The 17391-nt window shown below is 39.6% G+C and overlaps 1 protein-coding gene across 1 annotated transcript; it reads right to left on the bottom strand.

Moving 5' to 3' along the window:
• Window positions 1-1320: 1320 nt before the first annotated feature.
• Window positions 1321-15541, bottom strand: TTC14 (tetratricopeptide repeat domain 14). The gene is made up of 12 exons (XM_063306402.1): window positions 15326-15541; window positions 13925-14049; window positions 11994-12193; window positions 10859-10943; window positions 10624-10753; window positions 9021-9173; window positions 8641-8712; window positions 8093-8212; window positions 7886-8008; window positions 6461-6578; window positions 5157-5266; window positions 1321-2612 (listed from the first exon to the last, which is right to left on the bottom strand). The coding sequence occupies exons 1-12, from the start codon at window positions 15469-15471 to the stop codon at window positions 1694-1696; spliced, it is 2301 nt and encodes a 766-aa protein (XP_063162472.1). The 5' UTR covers window positions 15472-15541; the 3' UTR covers window positions 1321-1693.
• Between the last annotated feature and the right edge of the window lie 1850 nt (window positions 15542-17391).

Consider the following 17391-nt stretch of genomic DNA (forward strand, 5'->3'; position numbering starts at 1 on the left):
AGTAATCAAAGTTCCAGTTAACAATAGAGTAACAGCTAAATGCTATGAATTAAAGGACTTTCATTTATTCAACTGAGTGAAATGTTGAAGCAATTCTTGCAGAACAATTTACAGATGTAAAAGGGTGTCAGTGAAATGGAAAATATGTTGCTTTGCTGTCCAAGTAGCCCATGCAGAACTTCTGCCAAAATATTTCTAATTGACTGCATTTCAGCAGAAAAAAACATGATCCACTTTAACTATTCTGTTTTTCCCTGAAACATGAAAGGTTTTGAGTGTTTTGTCCATAAGAAAAAATAAGAATACAGGAAAGGGCTTTTTCCTCTTTCACCCCAGGATCATAAGAACAGACAAGAAAGCAGTTCATGCTAAATGCTACCAGCAGGGCAGCTGGGTAGGTTTATGGTTTATATTTTGCGCATCCTGTCCACTGTGTTATTTTCTTGGTCTTTTTTTTTAACTGTAAGCCACCCAGTCACTCAGGAGTCAGGCACCCTCAAAATGTGATAAATACTGTTTCATCCTCTTATGCTGCCTTTGTTAAATTCCAATATGGTATGTTCTCCTTCCCTTGCGGGCTGCTAATTGAAAGGAATGCATACCCTTTTAAATTCCAAAGTCATTCCTGTGAACTCTCAACTTTCCCATAGGAGTATTTGTTTGAAAAAGTGGCTTGCTTTCTGGACAACATAATGACCTGATGGGCGGGAAGAGTAAGATCCCCAATGGCTCCTTTCTGTTCCATGTATTCCTTAAAACGTCTGCTGCTTCACTCCAAAATGCCACTTCTTCCAAAAGCATAATAAATAAAACTGCTACCACCACCACCACCACCTAAAAGTTGCTGGTTCTGTTGTAGAGAAGAGGGCCATTTAAAGCCATCTTTGAGCTTCATAAGCAAGCAGAGCACAAGTTCCCCATAGCACCTACATGTTGAATGTATCTGGGTCACCCAACTGCATTCACTCCCTTACCTAGCCTGCCGTGTTGCTTATTATCCAAAAGCTCCCAACTCTCCTCCTTGGTGGCTGTGAATAGTAGCTCTGCGTGGCCTTTTAGAGGTTCTTCCTACACAAGCCCACCTGACTCCTTGTCTTTTCTGTTCTATGAACAGCGAGTAGTCAGGGAAACACGGGAGATGGAGGAAAAAAGCAATCCATGCACACATCTGAATGCACCATCTTGGGTCTGTGACTAACACTCGCAGAGGCTTCCTTGGGCACAGCTGCCGCATCAGGGGCCTCTGTTCCACAAGTACTGAATAAAATTTGGGAAGCAGTCAATTTTTTGTAAAAATTTTTTTAATAGTAAGACAGACTATTTACATTGATGATATACATTAAAAATATTTTCAATTCATTTATTTTAACAATACATGGTTATAGTATTAACAATACAAAGTAACAGTCATTCCGTACCTCGGAAAAAAATCTTTTAAAGTGCAATTTTGATGCCAGATAGCCCAGGTGGCAGTCTTAATAGGTAAGGGTTGTACAGCCAGGCATACCACCATACCTTAATAACCTAACAGCATAAGAAACTCAATTAAAAAATGATACAACTCTTGCATATTTATCATTGCTTAAATCAATACCTAACAAGCATACTTAAATAAAAACTTAGGAGTATAGACTTGTCAAGTGATAAAAGTGATAAAAAGATTATTTTACTGCACCCAACTTAATTTTTTAACTCACTGATTTTTCTGCTTGCTTCCTTTTTCCCTTTCAAATTCAGCAATCTGATTAAATATATTGAGTAAGTTCTGAGGCAGCTGTTTTTTAGCACCACTCCCAAACTGTCCTTTACCATTCAGCATAGCTTCCTCATCTGCTTCCTTGGCTTCTGAAGCTTCTCTTTCCCTGTTTTTGGATTTTTTCTCATGTTTAATCCATGCCACCTCAGCTTTACCATCAACATTATACCTACTAGGTTCATTCATCCATCGGCTCGTATATTGTTTGTAATGTTCAGCGGATTTGGATGAGTAATCGGACCCTGTGGGAGATGTGGAGGGCTTGGCTTGGCTTGGGCTGTACTTAGGATAACCCTCCCTCCTCCCAAGTTCTTTTTCCAGCCTTCCTGAATCACTTGCCTTGTTTCTGTCATCAGACTGTCTGTGGTAGGAACCTGTACTATCCCTCCTATCAGAGGAAGCTCTGTCTGACCTACTCTGTTTTTCAGTTTTGCTACTATTTGCCTGAGTCTTGGCGTTATGGTGAGAATCCCTGGAATCTTCAAACTTACCTCCATAGAGCTCATCTTCGGCATGTGTCTTCAAAAGCACATAATCCCCTTCTCTGTCTCTTACCTCTGGTTTCTGATAGGCTAGCCTGTCTTGCCTCTCTAGCAGTTTTTCCATTTCATGCTTTTGATTAAGGAAAGAAGCAGAGGTATTGGCAGGAGGAGAATAGCTGTCCTCTTTCCTACTTGGATATGAAAACATCCTAGAGGTGTGTTTTTTAGAGCTGTGTGAGGATTCAGACCGGTTCCGACTCCTTTTCTTGCGCTTTTTGTTGGAGGAGGAGGAGGAAGAGGAAGAAGAGGCAGACTCATCTGATGAAGTATCGCAGGAGGAAGAGGAAGTTGACTTTTTTCTTTTCTTCTTCAACCTAAAAGTTTTAATTAACCATGAGGCATTGCATTTAAATTTCATAATGGGGGTGTGCAAAGCTGCAGCTGCTAAGCTAACAAAAGTTTGGGTACCAATAGGTAAAATATGAGAACACTGACTAGAGGGGCAAAATTCTGGGTTTCTTTCAACTAAATGAGTATACAAGTTAGTTTTAAAAGTTTTCTAGCTGGTATATCTGGAAATTCAACTACTACTGCTAGACGTCATATAGAAGAGAATACAAGCAGTTCAGAGTTGAACGGTGGAGTCCTTGGTATTCTCTGAGCTTGGCTGTCTGCTTGCAGACGTTTCATTACCCGACTGGGTAACATCACCAGTGCTAGTGAGGGTGGGGTTTGCTCCCTGTTTATATACAGGAGCTACCAGGGTGTGCCCTGCCACTGTGAGCATCCTAGACCAAGCCAAATCCAAAACTGCTAGGGAATTCCTGGAAGTTTGGCATTCACACAAATCAGCCATCAATAGACACATTGAAATAAACCATGTTTACATATCATTCAAAAGTGACAAAAAAGCTAAGAAGGAAGCAAAAAGACCAGAACATATCCCCTCTAGCAGCCAACACCCAGATAAGCAGCTATTGACACCAGACAAACCATCAAGCAGAAAACAATAATCAAGGAACCACCAAGAAGAAAACCACACCCCACCAACTTTGAACAGTTGCTGAACGAATAGTTGTAATCAGAGGACTACCTGTACATTAGCCATGGAAAGACCCAACAATTTCAATGACAGCCTAAAACTTCAGTACAAAAGATTATGCTCTCAGATATGAAACAAAAAAAGAAGGAATAGTTCTGATATTAAGGAACCATCCAAACAGAGAAACAATTTGCATTGTGACATAGTTTATACAAAATAGCTTGTCCTTAAACATACTTAACATATTGCATGTCAATGACGATTTTAAAAATATACAATAGGAAACAATGAAACAAAAATATAAAAGAATCCTAGAAATTCACTACCCACCAACCCATTTACCAAATAATTACCTAGAAACATTCACTGATAAAAACAAAACATTATTGAAAATAACAGAATGAGCAAAAGGTACCAGTAAGTTCACTGTTAATACAGCGTCACATACTTTTCAACTATATACACAACGTATGTATATGGAAAACTACAGATTTACCAAGCATGGGGTGCAGCAAAACAATCATTCTAAAGTATTAAAGAGTGCAACCCCTGGATTACAGTCTTGGATTGATGGCATGTGCTAACTTTCTGAACCAGGTCACTATCAGTACAAAGGAAAAAGACCTCCTCTAATATAATGTTTGTAGTTTTTGCATGGTCTGGTTTTTCTTTCGTCGTCGTACAATAAAGCAATACAAATATTTAACAAATGACAGTTCATGGCAATAAAGACTGTTCCTAAATTTGTGTGACTCCCAAAGATAGCTGTTTCAGTCATGTAGACATTTCCATTAGATAAGGGTAAAGAGAATTATTATTTCAAAAATAATTATGTTGAAGGAAAAAAACTTCAAATTCTTTTAAAATATATTATACTGCATTACTGTGCAATATTTTGCAAGCTATTTTCATAACCATGTTTCATATACAATATATCCATCGTATGATGTTGAATTGTTTTCATTTAGGCAATTTCTTAATATCAGGACTTCAGTCAGCTATCTATGCACAATAATCTTCAAAGACCAGCCTTATAAAACCACCTACTGAAACAACTGACAGTGCCATCTCTTCAAAGAATACAAAGTAGGTGACTTTGAGAACTACAAGAAATGAAGATTGGATTTTAAATGGATCACTTCAGAACCCTTCTGACTTTCACAGAGCTATGCAAAAGAGCTTTTCTTTGGGAAGTACCTGTTGGTCCAACCCTTAGGCTGAACTCAAGCTATCCTGGGCCTGCTTTACATAAACACTCTTGAACAGAGGCCATTGAAGAGTTATTTACTGAAATACTCTATTCCAAGCTTTTCGTTTATTTCAGGAAGATTCAAGACAGCTAGGATTGATGAATAGAATATTGCAAACATTCCTGCCAGAAAAACTACACAAAGCAAAGCACAGCCTCCTGTGTTGCAGCATCAGAGTGCTGTGAGATTGAACCAGCCAAATCACACACTCAACCTACACAGCAATCATATTCCATTTTGGAAGGGGCTTAAAGCATTCAAAAGCCATGCCTTAGAACAGTATTTTTCAAACTTGGCAACTTTAAGATGTGTAGACTTCAACTCCCAGAATTCTCCAGTGAGCATGCTGAGTGGGGAATTCTGGGAGTTGAAGTCCAAATATCTTTAAAAGTTGACCAGTTTGAAAAATACTGCCTTAGAACTAGTCTTTCATTGTAAAGTAAACTGCATGAAGTACTATCTTTATAAATAAATAACACTGAGGAAAAATTTCACGTTAGAAAACAAAAAAACAGCACCAGCAGTGAATTGCTAGTATACTTACAGCATCAGATCACTCTATAGTTTGTGTAACGGAAGCTCTATGGAAACAGGTACGAAACACTAGACAGATTAAAACAGGTTACCTTTTTTCTTCTTTTAAGAGTTTACGCAGTTTTTCTGCACTTGTTTCTATTTTCTTTTCTTTCTGTCTCTCTTCTTTTGCAGCTTGTTTCTCTCTGATTTCCAGAGATTTCTTTTTTAAATCCCAACATCAAAAATATTGTATTAACAAGTTATAATGTACGTGTCCCATCCCAACCCACAACATAGATACACAATTTATAGAAATCCCAAAAGAACCATGTGCAAAAATAGAAACATTAAAGAAAAGAATATTACAAAGGATGATTAAGCATAGGGATGAATGAGTATAGTATTATGGTTCATATTGTAGTTTGTAGCCCAAATTTTAAAAGGCAAGGAAAAGAAAAAGTAAAGGTTATTGGTATCCATAACCCAACATTAGCAATCCAGGAGGTATGAATGGAAGATTAATACAGCAACCAGCAAAATAGTTGGTCATAAAGAATAATCAACCAAACAGAAATCAGGGAATGTGGCATTATTGAATTTATACATAAAATGTGATCCCATCAAAACATAATTGAAAAGGGCCATGTATGAATACAAACCATTTGGCAACGGTATCAGCCCAGTTTGATGCACAGTTTACACACGTAATCATATTCCAATGGGTTGTTGGTGATGAGCAGCACCAGAGGTCAGACACAGCAGCAACAGTTCCAGTTCAGAGGAAAATGCATTGGAGAAAAACATATCATCAGTATTACAGGAGAACAGCCCGTCAGCCTCAGCTGCAAATTAAGGAAACTTTGTATGTGCATGCTTAGAGGGAAGGTCTAACTGGTGATCCCCACCAAGGAAAGCAGAGCAAAAGAGGACACATTCATTTTTACTAAAACACTTCCATTCATCAATTACTTTTTATTGTCACAACAAATGGAAAGATGTTCATAAAAAGGCAGAGCCTCTTACACTTCACACATGTACATGTCCCACACTTTGCACATGTACATCTCTTCACCTCACAGAAGGAAAATGTTCGAGACAGGCACATACAGAGTCTCAGTCCCTTTCCAATATGCATTAAAAAAAAATCAGTGATCCATAAAATCTTGATTAACAAATTTCGAAGGTATGCCAACTAATGGCTTAGGTCACAAACCTTTATAAATTACATTATGGCTACAATTAGGGTGCTTCAGTGCTGTACATTCCACTTGTCTGTACCCAGCCAGACACCCCTGACCATGACCATATGAGATAAAAACATTTAACTCTGACACAAAAAGACCAACACGTAATTGCTTCTTGAGTACTACTTTGATGATTTACCTTAGTCAACTAACAGAAAGTAAAGAATCACCTGTATCTGCCTACGAAGCTTCAACAAGGCATCCTCAGCTTCTTGAAAGGTCTCATCTATGTTCAAAGCCTTCTTGTAGTAATTCTCAGCATTCAACAATTTATCTTCCTCCTCCAACCTGACAAGTGATTTTAGCACACATGAATCCGAAGTGTTTTCACGCATATTTAGGAGCTTTGTACTTAATACATTTTTAAGAATGCTCTCCTCTTAGCCTGTCTCAACCTTTCTTCAGATATGGACCTCGAACTGGACACAGTTCAGACCTCAAGCTAGAGTACAGTAGGAACAAAGCAGAATAGGATGGAGCTAGTCCAATATGGAAAGTTCACTGCTGTGCTGTTCTAAATCTGCAAACTCCTTCAACAGCTGTATTACACTGTGGTATTCGTATTCATCAACTACTTTCCAAATTCTTTTTCACAAACACTATTACCAAACCAGTGTATACACTGATAGGGTCTCAGCTGTCAGTAACTAACCAGCGGAAAAAAACTGGGGTTAGGATAGTTGACAGTGGACAGAGCAGTGAAGATACTGACTCAGTCCATGGCAGCTGTGAAAAATGCACTCTCCTTTCAGGCAATCATTAAGGAACTGAAGATAAAACTGTCAACAAAGTAATGCCCTTTTACAACACAATGTTATATCCACACCTAGAGTGCTGTGTACCCTTTTGGTCACTGCATTTGATTAAGGATGTAATAGGGCGGGAAAAGGCAGAAAAGGCAACCAGAATGACCTTCACCTTCCCTACAAGAAAAAGCCTGAATGTTTGGGATACTTTAGTTTGGGGGGAAAAAAAACAGGAGGAGGGGGATATGTCTCTGTCTCCAGCTTGTAAGCACCTTAGAGGCATATAGTTAATCATTGAGAGAAACAGGATGCCAGACTAAGATGGACTTTCATCCTGACCCAGCAAAGTTGTTCTTAACCAACTTGGTTGCATCTCAAAATGTGATTAACATTCCTTTTACCTCCTTATCTCCTTCATTAATGAAACTGTTGAAGGCTATAGGATCCAGGATCTTTTGGCATCCATTCAATACCTCTCTCTACTTTGATAGGGAAACATTGACAAGCACTCTTTGAGCACAGCTTTTGAGGACCTCTATGTATATCCACTTAATTGCCATGCAAACCAGCCCACACTTAACTGGCGTGCTAATCAGAAAGCTGTTTTTGTTTTGAAGCACAAAACAGATGGCAGTAAACAGAGGAAGCAGATACAAGTGGGAGGCAAACAGATAATTTCATATCAAGCTGTACTCCTGAATTAGCTGCACATACAGGTCTACCAAAGTTGCTCTTTATCTTTAGCTAGGCATAAAAATATAGATCAGAGAAAGAGAAATAAAATGCACAGGAAAGAGGAACTATAAATTGACTAGCATAAAATAACACAGAACACAAGGCAACACTTACTGGCCTCCTCGTTCAACAAGTGTTTGACAAAGATATTTTCTAGCATTTCTGTGCGTAGGGCACTGCTCTAAAGCAATTTCAAAATCATCAATCGCTTTATTTAAGCTTCCCTTTGTTGCATAACTAGAAGAGAAAAAACCTGTAAGTATATCTGTTTTTCATTTGCTCATGAAATAACTGGGTTGCAGACACGAGGCAGACACTTACAGTGCTCCACGGGCTACTAAGGCTTCAACGTTTTGGGCATCTATTTCCAATGCCTTGTTGTATTCATTCATAGCATCAACATGGCGTCCCTCTTTAAAATAATCGACACCAATTTTTACACTAAAAATAAAATTAGTAAAATTAAGTTTTCAATAAATAAATATCTTCATTAAGAATGCGTATCAATTAATCACTACATAAAAACATCAAAAATTTATTCTACAAACACTTTTTCCTATCAGCCTTGCAGTTTTTTCCCCAAACTGTTTAAAAACCAAAGTTCAAATAGACAGTAAGAAACAAGGAGGATCTTTGGGGAATTGAAGTTTACTTTTTAACGTAAGCCTACAATTTAGAGGACTGAAAAATAAATTACCGTTAGTGAAGGCACACCACCCTTAACACCGCATAAACCTTTAATATGGCTGAATGGCAAAACTATTAACTGCCCCCAAGCTTTAGGCAGGGCTTTTATTGCCTGGAAGAAAAATGATGGTTCTTTCCAAAATTCTGGAAATATCTGATAATAAAAACAAAGCTGTGTGTACCACTTTAAGGCCCATGAAGCAGACTGTCTTTTTCTCAATGCAACAGCAAAATCCTCTTCATTGAAATTTTTGCTGGAAAAAAACCCAAACAGTTTATTGTAAATCAGCTAGCCCATTTAGAGCCCATCCAAATGAATTAACACATCTGTCTAATTCTACAGTCAGTCATTAAACTACTTCAGCTTAAATTTGGTGTTTCTGCCTGAATAGATTGTGCTCAAACTTTAAGCAGTATAAAAAATTGCTTTGTTTGTAGTATAGTTAAAACTGTGATTAACAGAGCATTTTTTTGCATTCTTTTTCCAGCAAGTGATGGAAATGTCATTTTTGACCAACTCATCACTGAAAGAATTACATTTTGGGTGAGATGTTTTATATACCTTTGTAGTCCTCTCATTAAGGAGGGGGGGCTGGATTCATTTAGTCCTAATTTGCTTCCCAGAAACTCCACTACAGCTGGATTGGCAAAGCCCAAAGAACTGTGCAAAACTTTTTCATATGTTTCCAAACTACTGGCTACTTCAATACTCCGTCTGAAAACAAACAAAAAGGCTGTCGTGAACTTTGAGACAAAAGTGTTTCTCCTCTGTTCATCTTTTGTTACCAACACAAGAAGAAATGCTATGAAAAGGTTTGAAATAAACCCAACCCCCATCCCACTTTAGATCAGTTGTCCCCAAACTCTTCAGCTCATCAACCCCTTCATGAAGTTTCAGATTGTTCATCGACTCCCAAACTTTATATACTTCTTTAATTATGTGAAATAACGATAATAGTAACAACAAACACTGACTCCTTGGATAGTCCCATTGACCCCTGGGGATCAATACTGACCACTCTGGGAAACCCTGCTTTAGATATACTGTAGGGTCTCAATCAAGTAATGTGCTTCTCTCAGAAGGCAATTAGATATGACAATAGAGAAGAAATTATACTTCTGAATGCTCTGAAGCTGCAGATTATTAGTCATCTGTCTTGCATCATCTAATATTTCTCACAACAAAATGAAGTAGCCCAGTCGCATAGGAGGCACTAGCTGTAACCTTGAGAAGCTATTACTCCTGAAAGGCCAAAAAGTTTTTGTTGTTGTTGATTCGTTTAGTCGCTTCCGACTCTTCGTGACTTCATGGACCAGCCCACGCCAGAGCTTCCTGTCGGTCGTCAACACCCCCAGCTCCCCCAGGGACGAGTCCGTCACCTCTAGAATATCATCCATCCACCTTGCCCTTGGTTGGCCCCTCTTCCTTTTGCCCCCCACTCTCCCTAGCACCAGCATCTTCTCCAGGGTGTCCTGTCTTCTCATTATGTGGCCAAAGTATTTCAGTTTTGCCTTTAATATCGTTCCCTCAAGTGAGCAGTCTGGCTTGATTTCCTGGAGGATGGACTGGTTGGATCTTCTTGCAGTCCAAGGCACTCTCAGAATTTTCCTCCAACACCACAGTTCAAAAGCATCTATCTTCCTTCTCTCAGCCTTCCTTATGGTCCAGCTCTCGCAGCCATATGTTACTACGGGGAACACCATTGCTTTAACTATGCGGACCTTTGTTGTCAGTGTGATGTCTCTGCTCTTAACTATTTGGCCCCAAAGTAGGAAAGTAAAATTTTCTAGTTTGGATATGCTCACTGTCCACCTCTGAGGGACTAGATATAAAGAGACATGGGTACCTAGTTATTCCCACTCTATTTCTCTTAGCAAATAAACAGACTGCTCATACATGAGTGATAATATTGATTTAAAAACATATAGAGGAATTGGAATGCCCAAAGCTAAATTATTTTGGTGTGAAGCCAATGCCTATTCTGAAACATGTTACACTCAAATATTGTATCAACACTCTGATATAACAGAGGCAGTCAACGCTATAAAATTGCATCCCCTGCTCATCAATAAAGGCATTTCTTTTCTATTAAAAAAAGCTCAATATATATCAAGAGATTTTTCTTAAATCACACAAAAAGGTATACCTCATTTCAGTTTCATACCTATAATGCAGAGGCAAATCTTCTGGGCTGATTACTCCTAATTTGGTATTTGCTAGGCTGGGAGACAGAGCAGACTTGTGCAGTGATACACTGAGCTTTTCATGGTAGCGATCAATGTCTTTGATTGCAACTATTAAAATGGGGAAAAAAAAGACCAGATTTAAACAGCAGAACACTCTGCCAAATGTGCTCAGTGTAAATGGGCAGGGAGAAATCTAAGAGTTTCTATACTTGCCTTGGATAAGGTCACCATTTTGGTAGTACGATAAAGGATCCCCATGGCTGCTCTGGGAAGGCACATCTCTTAAAGGACAAAGAGCCTGAAATATGTAAAGTTACGAAGTATGTAATGCCAAAAATTGGGGGTAGAGATACTCAAGTCCACTCCACCGTCAAATAAATACTGATGATTTGCAAAACACTTGTACGGAACCATTACCTCCTACAGTTTTAAGAGCTGAACTTTTAATCTCAAAGTTTGAGTGAATGACTTCAGAGAAGGGATTACCCTCCATGGTGATCACCAGTTGTATTCAATATAGCAATCCTATACCATGCTACCTGGGGCAGCAGTAATGCTAACACAAATCCAGTCTGACAAGGACTTAATCAACAGAAATTACAGTGGACTCTTCTTACCAAGTCTAACGTGTATTTTGCATAACTTTGTGTTGTGCGTCAACTGTATTCTTTCCTGGATCGGGAAGCTCTACTTTCAGTTAGTCATGCCCTGGTCACCTCCCGCGTGGATTACTGTGTGGGGCATACTTGGTCAGAAATGCAACCACACCCCTGCACCAGGGTTTCTCAACCAGGTTCTCCGTGGAACCCTGGGGTTCCGCGAGAGGTCACTAGGGGTTTCCTGGGAGATCACGATTTACTTAAAAAATTATTTCAAATTCAGGCGACTTCACTTTAAAGAGGTAAGTTTCATTCTTTATTATTAGTTTAAGAACACTGTTGACGCACATATACAGGCCTACGCATGTAATATAATAATTTTGTGACTCCTGGCCTACATTTGACCCTGACCGTGCGGGGGTTCCCTGAAGCCTGAAAAATATTTCAAGGGTTCCTCCCGGGGTCAAAAGGTTGAGAAAGGTTGCACTATACAGTAAAGTTCAAGGTTTTTGTAACCTTAAAATAACCCTTGAATATAAGAAAGGTTATTTTTGCTGAGGCAACAGAAGATCTACTTGTCAATTCTCAAGGCAAGAATACATGATGGCTCTGAATTGGAGCTCCCTTTATTTTCTCCAAGCAACTCAGCCAATTCAGTTGCGCATGAGGCAAAAAGAAATGAAAAGAAAAACCCTTCATAAAGTTACATCTCCTCTGCAATAAGCTGCACATTAACTTCTTCAACTTACCGTGATTTCTAAATCTGCTATCTCTCGTACAACACCACTTTGCAGGCAGAACAGCACCATGAAAAAGCCAAATTCACGAATAGAACTAATCCTCCCGATCACTATGTCTCCACGTTCGATATCCCGGAAAAAGAGCTCTCTCCTCTCTGGGCTAGGAATTTCCATAAACTGTTCCAATGGCGGCATAATAGCATAATAATCTTCAGTAGGTGCAAATGAGAAAAAAAAAGTTTTAAGTACTAAACCAGTACAGTAATCACCAGACAGCTAAATGGTAATAGTTGTTTACGCAAATCATTTGCAATCCCATTGGAACCAAGTCACACTGAATCCAGTGGGCTCACTTCTAAACAGGCATGCTTTGAAACTATGAAATCTGCCCGTACAAGATGGCACCAACCAACCGTGACGGCTATATAAAAACATTAGAGGGGGTGTTACACAATCATTTTGACATCTACTTGGGAGGATGGATACAAATCTGACAAATAAAATATACTGCTAAAATAGATCTGCCTCTGAATTTCTTATAGACATCTGCCCAGCCACTGTGGGAGTAGACAGGCTTCTGAATCAATCTAGCCAAGTTCTTAAGTTTCCCTTTTTATTATTCTAATTATATCTACTGGCTTAGAGCATAAAATATTTCAAATCTGAACTTGATTGGACTCTTTATGGCACAAATACTTTTGAATCTAGTTCAGCAAGTGATTAGAAACTGACTTTTAAAATACTCCATTCCACTCATATTGCACAATATAAATTGCAATCCTTCTAGGTTGCACTGGAAAAGTTGCAAGCAAACTAGTATATATAATAATGATTGAGGTAACACCCAATTAAACAGTGGAAAAGTTATAGTAGAAAAGTTTTGAAGAAATTGGGGAAAAAAATCATCCACTAGTTTTTTATTTATTACTGCAAATTATATGTCATTCAATTCCAAAAGGGATTTGAATGCCTTACAATTATTTATATTTATACAGGTAGTCCTCGTTTAGCAACTGCCTCATTTAGCAACCGTTCAAAGTTACAATGGTGATGAAAAAGTAACTTTACGATCAATCCTCACATTTATGACCTTCACAGGTCTGTAAAGCAAAGGAAAGCTGAAGTAAGATCATAAGCATGGTTACAGTTTCACTTAGCGACTGCTCTGCTCAACGACCAAGTTGTTGCTCCCAATTGTGGTAGCTAAATGAGGACTACCTGTATACCAGATAGAATTAAAAGTAGAAAAAATAGCCAAGACCATTACAAACAACCAGTTTTATAGAGAATCCTACTGCTAGTCTACCATCTGTACTTCCTAAGGCATATGTATCAATTCAGTGATTCAATTCCTGTGAATTGTCAGTTTGTTTTTGCAAATCACTGGAAAATTAACATACATCTTTTATTGAATCAGTGGTATTTAAAAGTTTTGGAAATTGTTCTCACTGAAAAACTAACAGAACAAGGGTTTTTGAAAATCTTATAATGAAAGGTATGTTTTATCAAATCTGGTCATTTATTAGCTACAGTTAACAATCTTCTTCTGATTATTTCTGTTGTATAAATGTTGCTCTGGACAGCAATATTCAATATGGAGTTAATTTTTTTTTATTTTTTTAAGTTCACATATCCACATAATATATACATATGAGCACACAATGCACAGAGCCATTTTCATTTTATTTTTAGCTATTTTTTCCACTGATTTTTTTAATTCGTTTTTTTTGTGTGTCTGTCTTTTCATGTTGCCCCCCCAACTTAGGAAGCACCCCCTGAAATAGCAAATGTTTCAGTTAGGGTTTTCTTTTTCAGCTGTGCAATTTAATGCTCCAATGTTTTTTCTTTTCTTTTGGCATTTACATCTCTAATTCCAAGCACTGATCATAAGATGCACAGTTATAAACACGTCTTACCATTATCTAACTTCATTCTCTTACCTTCATTATCTTCATTTCCATCTTTTACTATTGGCACATTTGTTTTCCAAGAATGAGAAAAAAGAAGATCAGCTTTTTTTGAAATGAACTGTTGTATTTCAATATTTTCAATCCCTCTTTCTTTTCTGAAACAGGAGAAAACAAATTAACATCCCTAAAAACATATTTTCTTGAACAAGGAATTGATTTATTTGATAACCAAAGCAAAACTATAGGGAAGTACAGACTATTCACAACTATTCTGCTGTTTCTAGTAGATTCCAAATAGTTGTTTCTTTGTAATTATAAATCAACAACTTGATTTTGCCTTGAGGCATTTTTGTCCTCAAAATAAATTATCTCATATGCAGCTATCTGGATAAGAATGCCTACTCAGACATTCAGAATCTCACAGAACACATGCTTTTGCTTGACACCATAAAGCCTAGATCTGTACATTGCAAAACTTACCATGTTTATATAGAATTAGCTTTCATCAAATTGGTTAACTAGTAAGATTTCGAATTCATCAACTAGTAAGATTTAGAATTCTGGTAACAGGCTTACAGAATGCAATTACTTAGTGCCTGCCAATTAATACCTACTAACTTCTAGGGTGCAGTGTTACAAATTCAACCATCTCAATGGAGAAGGGGAGACGATCATACTTGGTTTTCAGTGGTAAATTTCTAGAAAAAAATAGGGAATTTTTAATGTATATTATTATGCATATACAGTGTCCTGGGTTTTAACCATGGCATCTCCAAGTAAAATTAAGAATTTAATTTGCAGTGTTACAAATCCAACCATCCCAATGGAGGAGAGATGATTGTTTTCAGTGGTACATTTCTAGAAAAAAAAAATAGGGAAGGTATTGTGTATATTCCGGGTCTTGGTTTTAACCACATCATCTCCAGGTAAAATTAAGAAAGGAAAAATGGAAACCACTGCCAGTTACCATCAAAGATTCAGAACGAGACAGATCCACGGTCAGCCCTGATAGAATGAAGGTTGCTTGAAAGCAGGTTCGGTTGGGTGACCTCAAACATCTAACCAGGAGGTCCTACAGGAGTGCCCTGGGAAGTTTCACCTGCCCGTCCTGTGCCTCCGTATAAAACGGGGCATAGCTGTGAACAGGCATTATACTCTGCATGTGTCCAGAGGCACCCTCACTTTGCACGGGGTCCAAGGCAGTTCATTATCGCTCCCTTACAAGGCCCAAGGCTGAGACCGGCTCCGGAAAACAAGTTTGCAGCAATTCGCCTCCCGCCCGCCGGGGAAAGCAAACCGGCCGCGAGCCCGCAGAACGGACTCGAGTCGCCGCCCGCTCCGCCCCAACGTTCGCAAGGGCCCGCCCCTCCGCGCGAAGCCCCGCCCGCCCCCTCCCCAGCGGGGGCGGGGCCAAAGACTTTCTTAGCTCACCGGGCTGACGACAGCGACTCCAGGCCGCCCCCACCGGGGGGGAGCAGGCCGCGGAAGTCGGGATTGTCCTGCTGTTCCGTGTGGAGCAGGGAGAGCAGCGGCGGCCCGTGGAAGCCGAGAGCCTGGCGGAGCAAGTCCCGCTCCATCTGTCTCAGCCAGACTACCGCCCGCTGCACTCTGCACGGCAGCAGCTCCTCCCCTCACGCAGACGGCTGTCCCTGACCCGGAAGTTAACTCTTTCGCAGAGTTCCTTTTTCCTTCCCCGCTCCTCGGGGAAGGGTTGACGCAGGCGCAGTATCAGTCCGCCGCCTTCTGCGAAGGAGGGCGGGGTTAGCCAAGAATGGGCGGAAAAGGCCTAAGGGGCAGGGCGGCTGGAGACGCCACATGCTTGCATGCTGGCTGGGGAGTTCTGGGAGATAAAAGTCCGCACATCTAGTGGCTTCTCGCACATACTGACTGGGGAACTCCGGGAGTTGAAGCCCACACATCTTCAGGTTGCCAAGGTTGAGAAACGCTGCTGTAACCCCTTAGCAGGAGTGTTTGCACGACATGCTGAGCTTGGTTGGATTTATTTGTGGCTTGAGCGTGTGGCACAGTTCCATTATATGAACCTTCCAAATGGGTCACTTCTGAAGTAGTAGCTGGAAAGCTCCCTTCACCGCCACCCATACAGAATAAGCGTTAATTTAGGGGAAGGACTGCTAATGAAATAATGCCCAGCACCTGGCTGGCCTTGGCTGATCTCTGAAGGCAAACTAAGTTGTGGAGCCTCTCAAGGAAACAACAGGGATGTGCCCAGGAAGTCACCAGGAGTCACAAGACTGGAGGTTTACTTGGGAGTACGCACCGTTGAGTCCATGGGGAATGCCTGCAAAGTCACACAGCCTTAAGAGGGAAAGCTTAGAAAGAAATGACATGATGATTGGAGGGGAGGATTTAACATATAACTTCATAACATGATAATGGCATACAGGACAAGGCAAAGATCTGTTTATAAATGTATCAGCATGAAGGTATGAACGTCGTAAATGGGACTGCGACCAGCTCTTTTGCCCAGCCAGCGGTGTCCGCAGCAAATCTCCGTGGTGCGTACAATGATGTAATCATGCATGTGTCAATCTGATTGTATAACAATTGTGGAAACTTCTGCACAATACAGGAACAAGTGCTTTTATTTTATTATTCAAATTTTGCTACTGCCCATCTCCCCCAAAAGAGGGACTCTGGGCAGTTTACAATAAAATTAAAACTATAATAATAAACAATTAAAATCCTATAAAATCCTTTTATCCTGTTATTACCAGCGTTGACCAGCTGCAGCGTTCTGGGTCTCAATAAGTGTTTCCAATCTTATAGCCAAGCTGCGTATGTGAAGCACCGAAATAGAAGGGTTTGTGCCATTACATTTGTTGACCTGGTGTCACACTACTGTGGTTGTAGAGGAGTATCTGTTAACATTTACAACATAATTGTGGGAGACGTGCCAAGACGTAGTGGCGTAGAGTAGAAAATGTTTGAAAAATTGTGTGTATTTTCTTGCCTATTGGGTATTTATACCGTTTCCATTTTTTTTTCTTCCAGTCAGAGAAATTCACAGCACTACACTACCCTTTGATTTTAGCCAAAAGGCTAAGAATCTGCATATATGCACAAGCAGAAGCTTCAAAAAGAGTACAGGAAAAAGCAAAATATAAAACTGCTGTTCTTTTAAACCCACCCCTAAGATCATTTTCTAATTTATCTGAAGCACCAAGCTTGCATTCCTGCTTTCCTTCACATTCAGTACCACCCTAGCTGCCCTCTTTTCTCCTTAGTTGCTCCTTTCTTCTCTCTGCAAATTCCAAGCAAAATGGGAGTCTTTAGCATTAGCATTATTTCCAAAACTGCCTCTGAAGACACATGGGCCCTATAGACATTAATAAAAGTAAAATGCTAAATAGAAGCAGCCCAGTGCTTTATTTAGAAATGTGCCCACCTGTCCAGAGAGAAAATACAGATAAGCTGGATGAAGTGAGGAGTATCCTTTGAAAGATTAGTGAGGAATTGTATGGGTCCTGAGATGTGCA

The sequence above is a fragment of the Candoia aspera genome, chromosome 6 (genome assembly GCF_035149785.1).
Source record: "Candoia aspera isolate rCanAsp1 chromosome 6, rCanAsp1.hap2, whole genome shotgun sequence".
NCBI lineage: Eukaryota > Metazoa > Chordata > Lepidosauria > Squamata > Boidae > Candoia > Candoia aspera.

What these genes read in the sequence shown, in the direction of transcription:
- TTC14 (XM_063306402.1), bottom strand. Translation starts at nt 15,471, where the DNA reads ATGGAGCGGGACTTGCTCCGCCAGGCTCTCGGCTTCCACGGGCCGCCG. An exon ending in TAGCAGATTTAGAAATCACG is followed by an intron (nt 10,944 to 11,993) that starts GTAAGTTGAAGA and finishes TACATATTTCAG; the next exon opens with GCTCTTTGTCCTTTAAGAGA. An exon ending in TTAGTAGCCCGTGGAGCACT is followed by an intron (nt 8,009 to 8,092) that starts GTAAGTGTCTGC and finishes TTTCTCTTCTAG; the next exon opens with TTATGCAACAAAGGGAAGCT.